Source organism: Solanum dulcamara, chromosome 11, assembly GCF_947179165.1.
Source record: "Solanum dulcamara chromosome 11, daSolDulc1.2, whole genome shotgun sequence".
Taxonomy (NCBI): Eukaryota; Viridiplantae; Streptophyta; class Magnoliopsida; order Solanales; family Solanaceae; genus Solanum; species Solanum dulcamara.
The window spans coordinates 62,646,961-62,669,602 of NC_077247.1; the positions used below are offsets into that span (position 1 = coordinate 62,646,961).

At 37.3% G+C, this 22,642-nt stretch overlaps 2 protein-coding genes across 3 annotated transcripts; one reads left to right on the top strand and one right to left on the bottom strand.

Moving 5' to 3' along the window:
- The first annotated feature begins 5,254 nt into the window (after positions 1-5,254).
- Positions 5,255-13,645, top strand: LOC129874171 (ATPase family AAA domain-containing protein FIGL1). 2 transcript variants are annotated; one of them, XR_008762844.1, is made up of 14 exons: positions 5,255-5,592; positions 6,677-6,815; positions 7,030-7,374; positions 8,280-8,515; positions 8,694-8,940; positions 9,020-9,112; positions 9,721-9,822; positions 10,513-10,615; positions 10,892-10,975; positions 11,063-11,158; positions 11,300-11,427; positions 11,557-11,667; positions 11,766-11,850; positions 11,996-13,645. XR_008762844.1 is itself a non-coding variant. In XM_055949416.1 (13 exons), the coding sequence occupies exons 1-12, from the start codon at positions 5,273-5,275 to the stop codon at positions 11,656-11,658; spliced, it is 1,995 nt and encodes a 664-aa protein (XP_055805391.1). In that variant the 5' UTR covers positions 5,255-5,272; the 3' UTR covers positions 11,659-11,667; positions 11,766-13,645. The 2 variants fall into 2 exon arrangements, 1 of the variants encoding a protein (XP_055805391.1); XM_055949416.1 differs by having other exon boundaries at positions 11,766-13,645.
- Positions 13,540-15,256, bottom strand: LOC129874172 (cytochrome P450 94B3). Its single transcript, XM_055949417.1, has one exon. The coding sequence runs from the start codon at positions 15,098-15,100 to the stop codon at positions 13,559-13,561; it is 1,542 nt and encodes a 513-aa protein (XP_055805392.1). The 5' UTR covers positions 15,101-15,256; the 3' UTR covers positions 13,540-13,558.
- Positions 15,257-22,642: the final 7,386 nt, after the last annotated feature.

Genomic DNA, 22,642 nt, shown 5'->3' on the forward strand with positions numbered 1-22,642 from the left:
TATTTACTTAAATTTAACCCAAAAAATAAAAACAACTCAAATTAAAGATTTACTTAAATTTAACCCAAAAAATAAAAACAACTCAAATTAAAAAAGACTCACCCAAATAATTATCTAATCCAACCACTTACTAATACCCTAAATAATATACCCACAGCAAATCACCTCATCTTTCTCAAAACTTAGCTAAATTTCTACAGTGTAATAAAAAAAAACCATCAAATTCCTACCAACACGGCCCTTTTTGCAATTGCAGCTACCACTAAAACAGTGGCTTTAGGCCCCAAAAAATAAGGACCTCCAAAGAACCAAAAATCCCCCAAATTTAGTTCGCTCAAATACGAAAACATACCGAAGATACACAAAAAAGAAATAAATTCGACCGATTAAACGAAGAACCAAAAGCACTGAGCAGACAAAAGATGAAGGAGATACATACAAATGTTAATATTAATTGTGAAGCACTGTCAATAGCACACACGGAAGAAACCTAACCACCTTGTTTGGATGCTTGTTTCCCGTATTGCGTTGTATTGTTACTTGAAATATAATATTTATTTTAATTATTATTTAAATTTTATTATATTATATTATTTAAATTTTATTGTATTATATCATTTAAATTTAGTAACAACAAAAAGATTCATTTTATTAAAAAAATTCAAAACTATAATCAATAAAAGAGATTTAAACATTTATGTTATTATGTAACATACAATAATTTAAATATATTTATTTTTGTCTTACTGTTAATTAAAAAAAATTATTAAATTATAATATATTACAATATTTTTTTAGAATTTATGAGAATAAAATATATTTAAAAAGAATTAAAGAAGCATAACTCACGTTACTAAATTTTGACTTTAGGCCGCTCATTTTATTGAGCCTCCCTTGATTGCAGCTCTAGAGAAATTTCTTTCAAGGTAACAGTACTCCATAGATTAATTTACGCATCCAAAAAGAAAACATTGTTCCATTACCCACAACAATGACGCCTATTACATAGTAGTTATACAATGCGCATAAGTCAAGACTCAATTATTTTTTCTGAAACACATAGTGTAAATATCAATATTCCTAATTCCCCTAACCCTAGAATCCATTATTTTCTTAATTTCAATAAAGTCTCGAAATTCTATATAAACAGGGGATAATATCGAAAAAATTGTAAGAAAGAACCACCGATAAACCTTACCACAAATCAATCTGATCACGAACAACACCAGCTAGAAATTGGAGCAAACATGATTGATCTCGTCTCCACATGGTTCAAAATAATATAGAAATTTAGCTAAGATTTGAGAAAGATGGGGTGATTTGGTTTGGGTATATTATTTAGGGTGATTTGGTTTGGGTATATCATTTAGGGGGTTAGTGATAGGGTGGATTAGATAATTATTTGGGCGGGTCTTCTTTAATTCGGATTGTTCTTATTTTGTGGGTTAAATTTAAGTGAATAATTGGGTAGATGCACAAGATTTAGTGTGAAGGATGCAAATGTTTCACTTTCTGGACGGTAGAATTTTAATGTCTCAATAGTATAACGGATGATATACGCATATCATTTTTGAAAGTTCCTTTTTTTATAAAAAATACAGGTGATTTTGTAAAATACTCTGGAATACAGTTCAACAATTAAGGGTAATTTTTATTATTATTATGAATTTTATTATTATTGTTATTGTTATTATGTAAACATGGGCTTGTACCAAAATAGATTTGTATTATATATGTACATTTAACTTATTAAAAATAACTAAGTGAGTTCTTAATATACTTTCAATTGAAAACGTATAGCAATTTGAATAATGGAAATTCGCATGGAAATCATTTGGTTATTTGGTGCTATATAACAAAAATATCTTGGGTATAAAATACTTTTTATTAATCTGATGAGGTTAATTAAATATTACTGATTTAAGTATGAACCTAGTACACATTTTATGATCAAAATTACATTAGTTATGGAGAGGAAGATGTCGAGGAGTTGTTAATTCGGTGATCCAACAAGTACTGGATAGTAACATTAAACTTATCCAAAATAACTAAGCAAGTTCAAAGTGGATAGTTATTATATTTTTATTTGAAAATGTATGGCAATTTGAATATGAAACTTTGCAGCGAGAGTTATTTGATTATTTGCTGCTGTGTAACAAAAATATCTTGGTGTTATACTTTTTATTAATCTTATGGGGTTAATATTACTGATTTAAGTGGAAAAGTAGTACATATTTTATGATTAAAGTCGCACTAGTAATGGAGAGGGAGATGTCAAGGAGTTGCAAATTCGGTGATCCAACAAGTATTGTTTTACAAAGTCACCAAAATCATTGAACATTCATTAGAGAGCATATACAAACCAACTAAAAAGTCTAACAAATTCAACACCTCATATCTAAATTATTGATTAAATATACAACACTAAGACCCTATCAATATTCATTTTTTTTGGCCAAGCGTTTGGAAAGTCCACTTGAAAAAAGTGGGAGAAATAAGAAATTCGCGCCTTAAATTTTGTCCCACGACCTCCCGCTCTGGCGGCACCGATGAGGCGGAACCATCCCGCTCTGGCGGGATGGTGTGACCTAGTCAAGTAAATTTCTTGCAATTTCTTTTTAGTCATAATTAACGACGGTTCAGATCGTTACAAAAATAGTAAAAGAAAGTACCTGATAGCGTTGAAGAGACGAGAAGAGATCTGAAATTTTGAGATTGAGATTTAATTCTCTCTTAATAGGAAAAAGATGTACTCATTTGGGCCTTTTTTTTTAAAAAAAAAAATGGATTGAAATAATTTGGAGGGACAACATAGTGAAATTACATTTACCTCCTAAACCTTACCGTAATATTATGGTTGCCAATATTTTCTGTCCAGCTTTAAGAAATCTGGAAATCTTCAATGGGGTGTTGTTTTAGGGATTTTCCCCCTTCGTTTCCTTCGTCCTATATCACCTCTGGTCCAGATAGAAAATAACAAAGGAGTTTATTAAAGGTTATTCTAGAAATCGTCAAGCCTTTGACTCTTTTTTAAAAATTATTTTGGATACGCATGTGCTTTATTATAACCATTACATGACTTCAAGCTTCTGGCTTCTCGTTTCTCATTAAAAAAATCAAACATTGATTGCCTTCGCTAATTTACAGATTATTTATAAATGAGGTTAGGTAGGAAGCACCGTTCCCTTGCTATGCGTTATGTTCTCTTCATTATCTTCTTCTTCTTCTTCATTTCGAGAGTTATTGCACCTGAGTCGAGGTATTATTTAAGAATATCCTAATATTAGCGTACTATGACTCAATGACATTTTGTACGATCAAAATATCAAAGATAAAGATAAATTTAATTGTGTCAACCAAATTTTTCAAAATCAATTAAACTCTAATGAAAATCCTACCGCAAAGCAGCATTTATTTAATTATAATTAAGTAAATTTAAAGCGGAATGATAAAAAAAATCCTAAAAACAAAATTTTTAAAAACATATAAATTAATTATTGGTATATTTTTTTAAAAATAATATAAATAATTTCAAATGGCACTTTTTTCTCGATTTATGTGATATTGATTTTTAATTTTTTTATGGTTTTTAAAATTTAACATTGATAAATATTGTGATTTATATATTTTATGTCATTTTAATTAATATGTATTATTTACTTTGTTCCATTTTATGTCGCATCAAAATTTTATTTGTCTTTAAAATATTTTAGATAATTAATTATTGTGGTTTATAGTGCTTTTTACATATATTTCAAATGGTGTATGTTACCCTCTCTGTCCCAATTTATGTGACGATGATAAAATTTCAAGAACCATTTAGATTTTGTCTGTCTTTTAAATTTTTAAGTTGATAATTATTGTAATTTATTATGCATTTTACATCATTTCAAATAATATATGTTACTTCCTCTGTCCCAATTTAAGTTGCTAATTATTGTGTTTTATAATACTTTTTATATAAAATTTTGAAATTGCTAATCACTGTAATTTATAATATTCGCACTTCATTTTTTAATATATAACATATTTCAAAAGAGTAAAAAAAAAATAAAAAATAAATAAAAATAAATATAAGTAGACACATCAATAACCGTTGTCTGCTTCAAGCAATTGAAGCAGGAAGGGCAATCGAAAGCTGCTCAAACAAGAATGCAGAGTTATACTCTTATATATAAGTACTAATACTAATGATTCTTAGTCTTGGTGAAGTTTAGTTTTTAGAGGTGTAGCTTAATTTTAATATTTTCAAATGGGGAAATTGACCCTATCCGTTTCTTCGTGAACATAAATTTCGATTTTTAGATGCGATTTATTGTATTTATTTATTCAAACTCATGTTATTTATTTTTTTGTATTGAATTTTGCTTAAAATTCTAATTAGTAGAGGTTTCATGTCGTTTGAATTTAATGGCTACATTTTGATTGTTGTAACTATTATCTTAATTAGGTAGGGGAAATGGGATAGAGGACTACAAAATTGAGAATTGAATCCTTATTAGCAATGTAAAAAATTTAAGTAGTCAATCAATTGAACTACTAAGATTTTTTTGATTCAATAATTACAAGCGTTCAAGTAAGTTAAAATACTTAAATTTGTGTAAATCAAATCCGTATAATTAAAGTTTATCATTTTTTTAATCTTCTTTTAATTAACGTGCTTCCACATATTTGCTTACTATTCTTGCTAATTTATATACGGTCACTTGCTAAGCCTTCTACTATCATCGCGTGTTTTAGATGGAATAACATATTGTTAAGTCAAACTTTTTAATTAGCACATAGCTAGCCATAAAGGACAATCACTAATAATCACCAATACAAAAAGCAAATACGCCTATTTTTTTTCTCCTTACATTAACTCAACTAGAGAGCTTTAGAATTTAGTTTATGTGTTCTAATACAACATGTTTTTTCATGTGAAGTGATAAAACGCATATTATAATTCATTTGATATTGCATATAATTTAAGAGTAGATTTAATTTTAACACTAGGGCATCAAATATCACATAGAAGTAAGTTTCATAATTTTTTAAAACAAAAGAACGACTCAGTAGACATAATTAAGTTAAAACTTAAGAGTTACTTCTAGCAATTTATAATTGAAAATTATGCTAATGAAAGAAAAAATTTACAGCAGAGTAGGACTTTTTTGAAATTCCCAGAAGATAAAGAGGCTTGTGTATAACATAGAGAAACATCAGGGACGTCTCCGCAATTTAAAATATCTATCAAATACATATACCTGGCAATAATTCACGACGAGGGAAAATGGCGGGAAAGGAGGACAGTAGCAAAAATACGGCACCGAGTTCGAAATCGGAGAAAATGGAGGACGAGAAATCGGAGGTATCATGGAGGAAAGAAGTTGACGCGAATCTCAAGAGGCTCCATTCTATGCTATTTGGAGCAGAAGTAGCTCTCAAAAGGAAGGATTTCAGTTCCGCAACAGTACTTGGACTAGGACTCATCGGCTTCCTCGATTCCCATTCTCATTCAGACGTCGACGATGCCTTCATCCGTCCTATTCGTCGTGAAGCCCTGTCAATTTTCGATTCTGCTCGGCGCTCCCTCATTACTGAATCCGATCGGTACACTTCGTTTCTATTTTAATTATGCAAAATACAAATATATATTTGTAATTTCTATAAATGCTAGTAAAAAGATATTCAGAAATTGATTTCCGAATCACAACCATAAATTAGATGCGCTGAATTTCGTACCCCCGTCATTCGTTTAGACGGACTGTAGTATTTGTATTGTATAGATTAGATGCTTTCCTGCACTCTAAGCTACTTTGAGAATAGAGACTAAAATGAACGCGTCAATTTGGAAGTTAATTTCTGACTTCAAAAAGTATTTTGCTCTATTTTGATCCAGCATACCTGTTTCTTTTGAGCAATCTTTAATCAAATTTTCTGTTAGCCTTCCAAAAGCTTTTGAAATATCTAGGCAGTTTAGTAAAATTGATGAGAAAACATGAAGAATGATGTGATTCTATCTTTTTGTCAATCTAATTTTCTGTTAGCCATGCAAAAACTTTTCAAATATCAACGCAGTTTAGTAAAATTGAGGCAAAAAGATGAAGAATGATGTGTTTCCCTTTTTCTTTTTAGTCTAATTTTCTGTTAGCCTTGGAAAAAGTTTTGAAATATCAGCTAGGTTCAGTACAATTGAGGCGAAAACATGAAGAATGATGTGATTCTATTTTTCCTTGTAATAGAATTTTCTGTTAGACTTGCAAAAACTTTTGAAAATATCAGCATGCTTTAGTAAAATTGAGGAGAAAAAAATGAAGAATGATGTGATTCTTTTTTCCCTCTATTCTCTTCCATTTTAAAAGCCATTATTTGTCAAATGAACCAACAGTAAGTTGGTCCATTCTAAATAAAGAGTCAATTGAGGTATATTGTGATTTGACTTCAGTGAACTATCCTCTGAAAAGGATACCTTAATCCATTTGCATCATTCGTTCTTTTCTCACAGCTCGAAGACAAACAGAATAGTACAAGTATTTCCTTGGTTTGTTATTCTTTTCTTTTTTTACAATTCAGAACACGTGAGAATCATTTTGTTCATCATTTCACGATTCACTCGTATTAGCAACATAGATAATTCGATGAACCAATATGTTCTTAGATGTTGAAGATGCTGATCTTCGCTACATTTCTTCAGCCACGCCTTTGAACAAGCAGGGAGAGATCCAGGCTGCATATTTACCCAAGGAAAAAATATTAACATCGAGAAGATTAAGCAGTCTAAGTACTTTCTTTCTCTTTGTCAGCAACATGAAGGCACAGCTATAGATGAAGAGGTGCGTGGACTAAATAATTTATTTATTTCCTTTTTCTTTTCTATCACCAACACTGAGAATCCTATTTGCATGCTGCTTGGTTTTTCTTTGATTTTCCCTTTCTTTTTAATTTGCTACATCTATAAGAACTTTATTCAAGTTACTTTCCATTGCTTGTGAATAAAGAGTGATCGTTTTGAGAATACGTGATCATTTGATGTGTATTATCTTGCAGGGAAATCAATTAAACAGACATGCCAATGTGGGTAGACGGACCTTGATAACACCTGCACACACTAGTCCAAGAGATTTCTCCTTGATGAAAAATAGAAGCTTTGCAAATGATAGTAGCCCAGAGGTTCTCCCGTTTGATAGATTTCACTCAAAGCATAGCTACCCAAAGCATCAGGCTGTGGACATTAAAGATGAAGAGGAAGAAAGAACCTCTGTCAATGGTTCCAAAACAAGACGGTTGCACAGGGAAAGCAGTGGCTCTAGAGATGAAAACATTTCATCCCCCTTGTGCACTGAAGAAGCTGATGCTTCTCCAAATGGATTTGTCACTGCTAGAACAAAACTGGTACCTCTTTCAATTTCGTGGAAGCTTCTAGAGTGTTGAGTTACGTAGGTTATCATAGCTGCAAACCTACAACTTTCTGAAACAATATGTTTTAGGTTTTTATTTTGTCTAATCAAGACTGTCTGACTTGTTTGCTTTAATGCAGAGAAAAAGAATTCCTTGGCTGACAACCAACTTATTTTTTGTTCACATTATTCTTTCTTTTTCCCTTATTCTTAATCTAAAAATGTTATGTGAAAGTCCACTCAACAAATATAAGGGTCTGATTCACAGTTCTTGATTCCCCAATTTAAAACCCATAAGTACTCAGGTGGACCCTTCCCCAAGGAGGAAATGAGTAAATGCAATGCGATAAAAGCTTTTCCTATTTATCAGAAACTTTGTATGCTATATAAGGTAAAATTTTAGATTAAGAGTAAGAACAGTATATTTTAATAACGACCAAGAAGATTGGTGTAACAGGAGAGAATTTTGTGGACTTAGATTTTGATAGAAGAAGACAGTTGATCAACTCCATAAACCCTAGGGAGTGTGCACCATTGCAAGTTAAAATGTTTTTCAATCAGTGAAGTATTTCCAGCTTATTGCTAGTGTAAATGACAGTGTAATGTGCATGCATCCATGATTCCAAACATGAATGTCATAGCTGTTAGAAAGTGTATCTATTGCTGTAAACATATACATCTTTTCTTGTAACTGGTTATGTAAAAAGAGACCGTTTGATTTTAAAAAAGGAATTATATGATCTGACACATGTGTTTTTTAAATTGAGCAACAAATATGAGCTGTAGTATCAATTTTCTTTGTTTATTAAGGACTGCTGTTCTTGAAACTTCTCAGATTTGTAAATCTTTTGTTTTGTTTTGTTTTGTGTGTATGTCCATTCTGATCATTTCATGCTGTAGGAAATGGACACAAGACAGAGGCGAGGGTTGAGTAGATCACCAAGTGCTTCAATCTCCCCACAAAACGATAACACCTTGATGAACAAAGGTTGTGGAGTCAGGTATAATTTTCCACGCCGTGGCATACGGGGCAATTTCATTCCTCCTATCAGAGGTAGTGGCAATAATGTAGGCAATGTTACTTCACGCAATGCTGGGAAAGGAGAAGATACATTAGATGATTCAACAAGGAGATGGTTAGTTGACTTTTTGCTTGTTTTGTCTGAGTAGAGGTCTAATTTGAGCTAACTACGCTATTTAATTCAAGTTCTATTAGCTTAGTCCATTTCACAAAAGATGATTACAAGACGATCTATAAAGGTGGTTCATAATGCGAAATGCTTGTCCTAATTCTTCATATTCTGTACCATTCAGTTTGGAAATGTTAGTTGGTCCTGATGGTGAGCTTCCTGAGAAATTGAGGAATATAGAGCCTCGACTTATTGAACATATCAGCAATGAGATTATGCACCGGGATCCCAATGTGAGATGGAATGACATTGCTGGCCTGGAACATGCTAAAAAATGTGTGACCGAGATGGTCATCTGGCCATTATTACGTCCAGACATATTCAAAGGCTGCCGATCTCCAGGACGAGGTCTTCTTCTGTTTGGTCCACCAGTAAGTTCTTAGTCCACCTGGTAAAGACAGGTTTAGAAGAAGCTGTTTTCGGTGAACTTATAAATCTCTCATGCTTTAGGGAACTGGCAAAACAATGATAGGGAAAGCTATTGCTGGCGAGGCAAAAGCAACCTTCTTTTACATATCTGCCAGCTCTTTGACAAGCAAGTGGGTATGTCGTATTATTGTTTATGTATGTTACTCTTTGAAAACTGAAATGTCCTTGATCCCTTTTCTCGAAAGAAAAGAAGGATGAAACCCCCAACTTCCTGGAAGATATCTAACTATTGATATGAATCGCAATAAATAAGGTAATGGGGACGCCACTGTTTTTAAGCTATGAATTCATCTCTTTGATCTCAAATCTTACAGGAACAACAATCTCTTTTTAGGCAGCATAAACAATTTACCTTGCGCACCATTTTATAGTGAGTAACTAGGTTTATGATATGAAACACCAAGTGACATTAAACTGGAGATCTCCCAAGTCATTTGGAGTTTTAACTGATATAGCTGTAAAATTTCATGTAATTCACACCTGGGAATTTGATAAGAAATGACAAGGAAATGTAAGGGATTGGGCAAGAGTGCATGATAGTTGGAGTTTTGATTAGGTCTTATTTGCAGTTATTATAGGTAGTCTAAGCGAGTTTAGTATTTTGCTTGATCTGGATTACTATATCTAGTGCATGAGACTTGCGTTCCAGCTATCTTGTTCTAGATATCTATTTAAAGGTGATGGAACTATCTTGGCAAATGATTTTGAATTCATGATTGTAGATTGGAGAGGGGGAGAAGTTGGTGAGGGCACTTTTTGGAGTTGCCAGTTGTCGTCAGCCAGCTGTTATATTTGTTGATGAAATAGATTCTCTGTTGTCTCAGGTATTTAACTCTCTGATACTTCAGTGTAAAGAGAAATCTTTTCCTTAATGCATGCTTTCTGCATACTGAATGGGATGCAATATTTTGAAAAAGTGCATATCTTGCAAATTGCTTGCTTCCTTCCTTTTCTGACAAATGGAAATGTTATATTTAATCAGAATTGTGGTTGAGTCATGTACTGACAAGGAATTTATTTCTCTTGTCAACTGCTTAGGTAGCTGATATAGAAATTGGTATGATACCTACTTTTGACTCTCTACTGATATGGGAATTTTGGCATTTTCAAAAAAATAGTTTAGAATCATTAGGAAAAAAGGAACAAAAGGGCGACCAACAACATAAAGAGAAATGATTTATAGTAGAGAATTCAGTGTTCTTACTTGTGATTTTGGAATGAGATAGTTGTTGAAATCCTCTCTACCTCCTCGAGGTAGTGGTAAGGTCTGCGTACGCTCTACCCTCCCCAGACCCCACTGAGTGGGATTCCACTGGGTATGTTGTTGTTGTTGTAGTATAGTGGTTGAAAAGTTGATAAGGCTGCAGCACAAGTTAGAAGGTAAGCATCAATCATGCATGTACACGTGCATATTAAGAATATATTTTTACCTTTTGGCTGGACTTTACTTCTCCATAAGCTGATTGCCAAGTAGGGATACAGAGAGCTTTCTAAAATACTTTACATGGTTGCAGCGCAAGTCAGAAGGTGAACACGAATCTAGTAGGCGCCTGAAGACACAATTTCTGATCGAGATGGAAGGCTTTGACAATGTGAGCGAACAGATTCTTCTTATAGGTGATTTCTGGATCCCTCTACACTTCAGCATGTTAAGAGAGAAGCAGATTCCCATTTAAAAACCATGTAACCAGTTCCAATCACAAACCTATGCCAGTTAAAAGTTCCTTTGTTTGCTCAAGAGGTGTGCGTTGTGGATGAATCCATGAGGTGTACTTTTGTATACTGGGCAATTAAATGAGAAATTTCAATCTGCCAGACTCCTTTTTACTACAGAAAAATCCTTAATTTAGTTACTTGCAGAAGAAAATTTGATGGTATCATTCATGGAAACAGGTGCAACAAACAGGCCCCAAGAACTTGATGAGGCTGCAAGGAGACGGCTTACTAAAAGACTTTATGTTCCACTTCCTTCCTCAGGTGCAAACTAGAGCCTTTTTTTTAAAAAAAATAATCAGGAATGGACTACTGTGACCATTATTATTGACCATATCTCTTGGAATGCAGAAGCAAGAGCTTGGATTGCCAAGAGTCTATTGGAGAAGGATGGGTTGTTTAAGCTTTCAGATGACGATATTGTTTCCATTTGCAAATTTACGGAAGGTATTCACAACTCATGTTGCTAACTTTCAAAAACATCAACTCCCATCTGATGAGGCTGTAGTTTTCTCCATCGTTCCTATTTTTTCTTTTTTCCTTTTATTTGTGAATTTCTTATTTATCATGTTTTGCCTAAATTTTCAGGGTATTCTGGGTCTGACATGAAGAACTTAGTGAAGGATGCTTCCATGGGTCCATTGAGGGAAGCTCTCAGGCACGGCATTGAAATTACAAAGCTAAAGAAGGAGGATATGAGGCCAGTAACTCTTCAGGTAATTTGCTGGCACGCAAAAACAGCAAAAGTTAGATGCTGTAAGGGAAACAAAAGAAAAGAACTAGCTCAGTTGCATACTAGTCCGTAATTTTCTCATCACATCATTTCAATATGTTGTTTTGCACAGGACTTTGAGTGTGCGTTACAAGAGGTAAGGCCTTCTGTGTCTTTGAATGAACTTGGTGCATACGAGAACTGGAACAAACAGTTTGGAAGCCTAGCACTTTAAGAACCAGAGGTATGATTACATCAGAGAAAATAATGTAAGTTGCATGACTTTTACATTTGTTGTGAGAGTGCTAGCAGATGATCTATGGATTTCACTTTTCATGTCAGCTACACGAGGGCTATATAAATTCGTCTGCCACCTAAATGACCCATCCAGATCAAGAAGAATTTTCCAATATGCCAGACAATTTAGGTATTTTGCAGCATTAGTCGATGTCAATTGTTCAGTTTTTTGTTTACTTCTTCCGATAGCTAAATCATTGTCATAATAGTTGTTAGCCTACTGGGACTTGTTCCTCTTGTTAAAGAGAAAAAAATTTAATGTTTTTTTACTTCAGGTAGAAAATTGACGAGGGAATCCTTTGGAAAGAACAAAAAATTGTTTGCACGAGCAATACATATTTCTCTTCAATCGTTGCAAACTTAAATCACTTCAACTGAAAATTGAGTTTTTTGTGCATCATCCTTTGTGTTTTGTCGAGGAGCTGGAGAAGGAAATACAAGCCATAGATGAAAGTGATGTCAGTAAAAGTTAATAGGGCATCATGGCCCACGCTATATAGGAAACTGATACAACAACAACAACCCAGTGAAATCTCATAACATGGGATCTGGGGAGGGTAAAGTGTACACAGACCTTACTCTTACCAAGGTAGAATGACTGTTTTCGAGAGCCGGCTATATTGGAAACTGATATTTGTAAAATTTAGTACATATAAATAAATATCTAATTATGCGCCTAGCTGCCCGCCAGGAATCTGCTTCGAGATTGGTAAGGTCAGCACCCCTGCAGGCCGCAGATCTGGATTAAACAAGTTCAATGTGTTTAAATAAGTCAATAAAGAATTGCGTCTACTTTGCACTTCTTGCACCAACAATAATATAATTTTTTATGGTATCTGGCTTGATTACAATTTAATAACCAGTTGTTGCCAATGTAAATCTTGAAAATAGTTTTATAGCGTGAAGATAACGCATGCGTCTTCCAACTTGATAAGAACACAGTTATTAAAAAAGAAAAAGCATTGCAGTTGATGCAAGCTGTAAATATAAGAGCATATTCTAAAGCATAGAAACAAATTTATTTAACAACTTAGGTAGAATGGAAATCAGATTGATTTTTAACTCTCACCTAGTAGGTACTTAAACCTTCGAGACTTGTATCTATATTTTATTTGATATTTTTCCTTTCCTTGATTCCTTCCAATTGGTACCAAAGTTAGAGTTCTGTACCTTCTTATTGGTATTGTAGTCTTAGCATGCGGCTATACCTTTCAGTTTTATGTAAGTATACCTTTTTATACACATTAGTTATTTGATTACTCGGGATAACACATGTTTCAAGAAGGGACTGAAGAGTAGAAAAAACGAACAGAAAATATGCCACAAAGCACTTTTATCTTCTAAAACAAATTTCTCTAGGTACATCCTAAAGACAATGAAGGATTTCAACTTCTTTGTTTCTTTTCTTGTCTAGTTAATTTTTTTCTCACAAACTTCTTGGTTCCAGCCATAGTGTAAAGAAAAGATTACATAGAAAATAAAATAAAAATTAAGGATGAGAATTTTTTTTTGGCTATTAGAACCTTTAGACAAAGTTGAGATAATCCTTCAGAGCCATCCTTGAGGATGTGTGCCAGTGGCTGCCCTATTCAAAGTAATTGATCTCTTCATAGTAATTAGGAGGTAAAACGAATACATATTTCACTCCCTGAGTTGGATACCTTCTTCAATTTATTTTTTTTGATTTAATCCGCAGGAATTAAAGCCAAGGTAGGTAGAAAATGAAAGCTCTGTTACAAAAATCAATTCTTTAGAGACCTCGGCAATAATGCAGGTGGTTGTTGGAAGGAAAACTCGTTGGAGCATGTGAAGACCATGCAAAGAGACTTAGGGATCATCTAAATGTATTTAGTTTTATGGACAAAAATCTTAAAACCACCAGCCATATGAGCTGTTAGGATTGGCAAAAATACAGGAGGATCCGAACAAGCTGGTCTGATTTGGAAACGCTTCAATATTGAAGCTACAACATACTTCATTTGAATAAAGGCCAATTCTTTCCCTAGGCAAACTCTTGGACCTGCTTGGAAGACAGGAAACTTGTACAAATTTGATGCCTGCTCTGCTCCTTCATCTTCTTCTGAATCCTGCATCCATCTCCCTGGTTTAAACTCTAACCTGTCCTTCCCCCACAAGTTTTCCATCCTTCCCATACCATAGGGGAAGTAGGTCACTCTATTGCCAGCTTTGATATGAGTACCATCTGGCAAAATATCATCAGCAATCGCATGCTTTGAATCCCATGCAACTGGTGGATAGAGTCTCATTGTCTCACAGAGGCAAGCTTTCAAGAATTTCATCTCTCTCAATATCTCATGCTTTGTTAGCATTTCGTCTTCTATAAACCTTAGCTCCTTGGAAACCAATTCATTTTCTATCTCAGGGTGGAGAGTCAGTAGATAAAACAACCAAGTCATTGCCGCAGATGTTGTGTCTCTTCCTGCCATAATGAAGCTTATCACCATGTCCCTGACTTCCTCCTCATCAAAATTTTCTGCCAATATCATTTTTGAAAGAAGATCTTTGTTGGTCTCTTGCTGGTTTTCTCCTTTGATCTTAATCTTTCTCTCACGGATGATATTAGCGACTGATGAATGGATTTGATCAATGGCTAGTCTCAGCTGTCTTTCAGATCCAATATTTAACCATCTTTTCACCTTCCATATGGCAAATATTGGAGCAGCTCCTCTACCAGCAGATATCTGTGAAGCCCTTTCAAAGGCATCTAGCAGAGGCGAAAATGGAAGAGAATCACTGAGGCAACATGGATCAAACCCCAAGGAAACTTTGCAAACCACATCAAATCCAAGTCTTCTTAACAAGTCTTGCAAGTCAAAAGCTCTATTTTCATCCTCCATTAAGTCCAACATAGGCAACAACTTGTTCTCCACCTCTTCTTTGAGCGCATTCACAACGTAATCTCTCAAACACCTTGCGGTGAACTCATGGCTAACCATCTTGCGCTGTTTGTACCACATTTCTCCATCCACATTGAATATACCATTTCCAAGAAAATCACCAAGAATTTCATTGAAGGGCTTGCCTTTAGGAAAATTGTCAAAGTTGGATTTGAGCATGTACTCTACGTTGTGTGGATTAGCTGTTACTATGGTCCTCCGCGCACCTAATCTGTCTATCACGATTGTTTTTGTTGGCGACTTAGAAAGAAGATGAGTGTACCAATCTAGTAGACGATACCGGTTCTTGTAAAATGGAATCAAGCAACCTATGATGGGGTAAGTTGGGGGTCCGGTAACGCCTCTAGCACCTTGCTGAAATTTGTCAACTATGAAATACGATAGATATAGAATTACTGTTAGACAAAAGAATGGAAGAATGAAAGGGTATGTGGTGAAAAGGGAGAGGGTGACGATGACCATGTCTTACAATTTTTAAAAAAAAGAAAACTGCTCGACGTATACATATATGGGTAATAAACTAGATTAGTCCATATATAATATAATATGTATATACACACATGTATAAGTAATTCAATAGCTGTTATTGATCTGTCTTTTGGAATATTGAAAGACGAGTAGGTGGTTCCAAGTCTTCACTTGTATGCTTTTCTTTGAAGCATTATATTGTAATTGCTGCTTAAATGCGAATGCAGTTGTGTAGACTCGGAATATAGCATTTGTCCATTGTGATTGTAAATTATGAATTGTATTTTGATCATGCATTTTCATGAAGTCACATAAAAAAAAATAAAAAATGAAGTGACGCTTGATCGTCCCACTATTTTATTCGAAGGAATTTATCTTTTTACTGTATAATATTTCTTTATTACCGCATTTTCTTACGGAAATGTTCAGACAGCAAACGTTTGTTATTTCTGAGACAACAAAATAGCATGTTCTGGAGCACCTATATTTTATCTCCAAATTTATAGTACCTTGTTTGTGGAGGGAAGGAAAAGGAAGGGAAACCGGAAGGTCGAGGGATTTTCTTTGTTTTGGATGGCAATCAAAATGGAAAGGGACCCTACCCCCTTCAACTAGAATATTGTTGACAAAATGAATAATTAAGAACTCCCTATTTTCTACATAACTCTCCTTAGGCCTTTGGTTTCAAGGTAAAAGTGTATCTAGTAACGTGTGGACTAGACATAAATCTAGCGGTCTGGCTAGTGAGTTCGATCAAAAAAAAATAATTTATTTATATTAAAAAAAAAATTAAATACCATAAATTTGAAATCCACGTAGATTGACAAATTCATAATCTATCAAATTTCGAACGGTGTCTCCTTGGGTGATTTCTCAACGGCCAACAAAACATTTAATATTGTTTCAACTCAAAACACCACATTGAACGGTTTTGTTGCTATTCTCAATCTCATTCAAACCACAATATAACCGTCCCCACTGGACCCCAACAGGAACCTCCCCTATAATGTTGTGTCAGCCAATTAATTAGTTTTGTACTTAATAGATATAGACTAATGCTCCACAATTTTGACATTTATCATGATACACAGTACATGCCACTTTTTAGCTCCTTTTAAGGCAATATCACTCAGAGAGTTTAGCCAAAAGTAGTATATAACTATGAATATTAATTGAAGATAAAGATTCACATTCAATCACGGGGGATAAATCCAACGGTTATGAGTCCATAATTTATCCTTGAATAGACATGTGAAGTAGGGAAAGACAAAACAGTGATGTCGGTATGACTCTTCTTGTAGTTGTCTACAGCTAGTCCTTCGGCTTCATTTTGTTTCAATAAAATGAAATCATGTGTTTTATTTTTAAAAATACATTAATCGTCCCACTTTAATTTGAATACATACATGCAACTTATTTGTGGTCTGTGTTTGAATACGTAATTAATTTGAAAAGTAGCCAATTTTTCAAAAAGTACTTGAGGAGAGAATCAAATCTTTCCGCTTCTATTAAACAACGAACCATAAGCGCTTGTTTCAAATAAATAAGAACTTTCGACTTCCCACAAACTAGTCTAGCTGGATATATATAGGTAACCAGAATCAGAGATTGCTAACAAGCACCGAATCTCATGTGATGTAATTCCTAGTAAGTTCGTGTTACCTGTACTGTAGGTATGAATCATTTGCTTAATTCCATTACCTTTACTAAATTTACGTTGAGATAATACTACTTTCAACTTTCCTATTATTCATGCATAGATTTCCAACTTAACTGTTACAAATTCGTGAATAGAATTCCAGGTAACAAGTGGTCAAATCATCCGATGCATCTTAGAAAACGTACAGCAAAATATATTGTTAGATGTGCATTTATCTTTTATCTTTTGGTTAACAATAATATTCTTTTAATCTTTCAGTTGACAATAAAGTATTACTATTAGAGGAACCTTATCTTTTAGTTAGATATAAGATCTTATCTGTTAGTTTGAGTTGATCCTTGTCTTGTTAATTGTTAATAAGAACTGTTGACTTGTTTAGGGCTTCCCTTATTCTTCTATAAAGAGGGCTTTGTCTATTTTGTCTCGAAGACTTTACTAATGCAAATTGATTTGACATGTGTCTATCTTTCTGTAAGACCCTAAGGTTTGAGCTAGGCGTATGGGGCTAAGGCAGTGGCAAGGGCTTGTGCATTGCCCCTTGTCAGCTGGCCGATGTTGGCAGAAAAGCAATGCGCGGCAGACATGCCTATGGCATGGCAGGCAAGCAAAGGCCAAGGGCCTTGAGTGTTGGCAAGGCTTGGCAAAGTCAGTGGCAATGAAGGCACATGGCACCAGGCGGGCATGTGCATGAGCAGTGGGGTTGGCGTTGGCCGACATGCGTGTTGGCATGGGCGGGCCAAAGCCAAAAGCTGAGGCAAAGGCAAGGCAAGGCAAAGCAAGACAAGGCAAGGCAGGCCAGTGGCAGGAGCGTGGGCTGCAGATGCGCGCGGGCGCGTGCAGCAGACAGACTTGCAGACAGGCGTGCAGACAGGGCACATGGGCGCAGCATGGGCGCAGCATGGGCTCTGGCAGGCGTGCAGATTGTTTAGTATTTCCCTTGTACCCCTTTGTAAGGTGCTGGCACATGTGCCAGCACCTCCCCTAGTTGGCTAAGGCTGCTGGCTGCTTTGTATATATATAGAGGGAGTTTGGATGGGCAAAGGTTAGCAAGAGTTTTGTGAGAAAAGCTCCTTAGCCTTCCAAACTCCTTGAGGTGATTCTTTTGTATAAACTGTGGAGAGTTATATATAGAAGTTGGGCAGTTTGCCTGTACATGCTTGTGTTGTTGTTGTGTATTTCCGCTGTAGTGTGTTTCCTTTGTGTTTGATATAATCTTGTGTCAAACGTGTGTTGGTTGGCTGAAGTTAGCTTGCGAAGTTGACTGCCGCGCGGGTTGTGATCTTGTGAAGGAAAAGAAAAATCACCCCCGTGACAACTGGTATCAGAGCTACGTTCGTTATACACTACACAATGACTGGCGTGGGAAACACCAAGGACAGAGTTGCTGCTGTTGAAGCGCTCTTGGGAATGGCTGAGTTTGCTGAAGATGAGACGACTGTGCTGCGTCGTCTTGACAGCTTGACCACAGAACTTGCTCGGTTTCGGGAGATCATGAATGTGAGACTTGCGGAAAGTGATGATTTTCGCGAGTCGACCTTGGCTCAGATTGAGGAGCTGAAGAGAGAGAACGAAACCTTAAACCTGGAGGTGGTGATACTCCGTAGGGCGATGGCGGCTGCTCCCCAAGCAGGCCATGATACGGACCGCTCGAAGGTGAAAATCCCTGAACCTAAGCCTTTCACTGGTTCAAGATCGGCAAAGGAACTGGAAAATTTTCTTTGGGATATGGAGCAGTACTTTACAACTGCTCGCGTTTCTGAGGCAGACAAGTTGGCCATCGCGACTATGTATTTGTCAGGCGATGCCAAGCTGTGGTGGCGGACCAGAGATGCGGACGACCTAAGTGCTGGCAGGCCAAGGATTGATTCCTGGGCCAAACTGAAGAAAGAGATGAGGGACCAGTTCCTTCCTAGCAATGCTTCCTGGATTGCTAGGGACCGATTGAAAAGGCTGAAGCAGACGGGATCAGTCAGGGACTACATCAAAGATTTCACGTCTTTGATGTTGGACATACAAAACATGTCGGATGAAGATAAGCTACACAACTTCATCTCAGGGATGCAGGGTTGGACCCAAAACGAACTAAGGAGGCAGAATGTGAAGGACCTCCCTAGTGCAATAGCTGCTGCCGATTCGTTGGTAGATTTTCGCACAACTCATGTGTCTTCTGAAACTTCGTCAACTTCTTCGAAGCCAAAGAAGAAGACTGACAAGAAGGATTGGAAGAAGGAGGAGCGGAAAGGAGGAGCTGACAAGGGCAAGGCTGTTGCTGATGCTGGAAATGTGAAAAAGAATGTTTCAGCAGGGGACAAGGGCTGCTGGACTTGTGGCGGTGCTCACTTGGCCAGAAATTGTCCCAATCGTGAGAGGGTCAATGCCATGCTTGCTGGAGGTGCAAACAGGGATGAAGGTGGCGGGATTGTTGCTGCATTGGTGAACCCATTGGGTTTACTCACCAACATGACGATGGTGAATACCTTGGGTGAGTCTTCAGTGAACCCGCATTCCTTACTGCTGCATGTTGAGATGCTGGTTGAAGGGAAGGTGGTGGTGGCAATGGTGGATACCGGAGCTACCCACACCTTCATTGATGTGAAGCTTGCTAGACAATTTGGGCTGAGATTGACAAAGAGCCCAAACTTCATGAAAATTGTTAACCAAGTTGCCCAAAAGATAGAAGGCATGGCATATGATGTCAAAATCAGTGCTGGGCCTTGGGTGGGAAGACACAGTTTGATGGTGATTCCATTGGGGGATTTCGACATGATCCTTGGAATCGATTTTCTGCGGAAGAATTGCTTTGTCCCAATGGCACATTTGGATGGAGTAATGGTGATGCAGGAACGGATGGCTGGGTTTATCAAGGCTGTACATCCGCATGTTGTGGCGGAGAAAATGTGCAAGAACAAGGAACCCGTGGTATCTGCTATGACTGTTGAAAAGGGACTAAAGCGAGGTGAACTGACTTACCTTGTTGCTGCGGTGGAGGCAAAGCCAGATGTGAAGCTGAATGTGCCGGATTGCGTGGCAGCAGTTTTGGGGGACTTCAAAGATGTGATGCCCCCAGAATTGCCAAAAATGCTGCCACCCAAAAGGGATATTGATCACAAAATCGAATTGCTGCCAGGATCAATTGCCCCAGCACAGGCACCCTATCGTATGGCCCCTAAGGAGCTTGCTGAACTGAGGAAGCAATTGAATGAGCTGCTGGATGCTGGGCTGATTCAACCTTCAAAAGCTCCTTATGGTGCTCCTGTTTTGTTTCAGAAAAAACAGGATGGAACGATGAGGATGTGTGTTGATTACAGGGCTTTGAACAAGGTGACTGTGAAGAACAAGTACCCTGTTCCGTTGGTGCAGGATTTGATCGACAGGCTGAGCAAGGCAAAATGGTTCACCAAGCTTGATTTGAGGTCTGGCTATTGGCAGGTTAGGATAGCAGAGGGGGATGAGCCAAAAACTACATGTGTAACTAGATATGGCTCGTATGAATTTCTTGTTATGCCGTTTGGGTTAACTAATGCCCCGGCAACGTTTTGCAATTTAATGAACAATGTCTTATTTGAGTATCTTGATGACTTTGTAGTAGTCTACTTAGATGACATTGTGATTTATAGCCGCTCATTAGATGAACATGTTAGCCATCTAAAAACAGTATTGTCTAGGCTTAGGCAATATAAACTCTATGTGAAGATGGAGAAATGTGAATTTGCACAGCAAGAAATCAAGTTTCTTGGTCACTTGGTGAGTCAGAATCAAGTGAGGATGGATCCAAAGAAGGTGCAGGCAATTGTGGATTGGCAGGCACCTCAGAATGTGAAAGATTTGAGGTCTTTCCTTGGGCTGTCCAATTATTATCGCAAATTCATTGCAGGTTACTCAAAGAAAGTTGCTGTCTTGACTGATTTGCTGAAAAAGGAGGCAGTGTGGGCATGGTCTGATAAATGTGTTGGGGCGTTTGAGTTGCTGAAGGCAGCCATTGCTTCAGAACCCATATTGAAGCTGCCTGACTTTGAGTTACCATTTGAGGTGCATACTGATGCATCAGACAAGGCTATAGGCGGTGTGCTTGTGCAGGAAGGCCGCCCTGTGGCCTTTGAAAGCAGGAAATTGAATGATGCTGAGCAGAGATACTCTACTCATGAGAAGGAGATGGTTGCTGTGGTGCACTGCTTGCAAACGTGGCGTGTGTATCTGCTAGGAACTAAGTTTGTTGTCAGGACGGACAATGTTGCTAATACTTATTTCAATACGCAACCCAAACTTAGTCCTAAGCAGGCTCGTTGGCAGGAGTTCTTGGCAGAATATGACTTTGTGTGGGAGCATAAGCCAGGAAAGTTCAACCAGGTTGCTGATGCTCTGAGTAGGAAGCAGGTATTGGCTGCTATGTATTCAATTTCCAGATTGGAGTCTGATTTTGTTGATAAAATTAGACTGTGTGCGGCAAATGATTCATTATATGCTAAGTTAATGAGTCAAGTGAAAGACGGGACAGTGCGGAGGTATTGGATCGAGGACGATCTGCTCCATTTCAAAGGGGGGAGAATCGTCGTACCTCTAGGCGGTGGATTGCGCAAGGAGTTGCTGAAAGAGGCGCATGACACAATGTGGGCAGGACATCCGGGTGTTGAGCGGATGTTAGCTCTACTGTCGCGTGGATATTTCTGGCCAAAGATGGAAGATGACATAGAGGCGTATGTCAAAACTTGTTTGGTTTGTCAGCTGGACAAGACTGAACGCAAGAAGGAAGCAGGTTTGCTGCAGCCTCTTCCAATTCCGGAAAGGCCATGGTTGTCAGTTTCTATGGACTTTATCAGCGGATTCCCAAAGGTAAATGGCATGGCATCGGTGATGGTTGTGGTAGACAGATTCTCAAAGTATGCTGTCTTTGTTGCTGCTCCGATTGTATGTTCGTCAGATGTTGCTGCAGATTTGTTCTTCAAAAATGTGGTTAAGTTCTTTGGTGTGCCAGCAGATATCATCAGTGATAGGGATACACGGTTCACAGGTCGGTTCTGGACAGCTTTGTTCAATATGATGGGGACTGATCTGAAGTTTTCAACTGCGAATCACCCTCAGACTGATGGGCAGACGGAAAGAATTAATCACTTGTTGGAAGAATACTTGAGGCACTTCGTGACGGCCAGTCAAAGGAACTGGGTAGACTTGCTGGACAGTGCACAATTCTGTTATAATTTGCACAGGTCGTCAGCTACAGAGATGAGCCCATTTGAGTTGGTCTTAGGCAGACAGCCTATGACTCCGCTAGATGTTGCCAGGCAGAAAGGGCAGGGAAAGTGTCCTGCTGCCTACAGATATGCCAGGGATAAGCAGGAAGTGCTTGCTGAGGCGCAAGACAGTTTGCGCAAGGCCCAGAAACGTATGAAGAAGTATGCTGATCAGCACAGGAGGTCGCTGGAATTCAGTGTTGGTGACAAGGTGTTGCTGAAACTTACACCTCAAATCTGGAAGCAGATTACAAGTAAGTTTAGGCACCGTGGGTTGATTCCGAAGTATGATGGACCCTTTGAGGTGGTCCAAAAGGTGGGTGAAGTTGCTTATAGGTTGATGCTGCCTGAAAGGTTGAAATTGCATCCAACCTTCCATGTGAGTTTTCTGAAGCCATTTTATGATGATGCTGATCCGGATAGGAGCCAGGCAAAGCGGGCGCCGGCTGTGGTGCGCACACAGTTTGATGCCCAAATTGAGAAGATACTGGATCATCGGGTATTGGGCGTCAAGAAGAATAGGCGGACAGAATTTCTTATACAGTGGAAGGGTAAGCAGGAGGCCGACGCTACTTGGGAGAAAACCAAGTCACTTTGGCAGTTTGACAATCAGTTGGAGGACTACCTAAAAACAGCCTCAACGAGGAC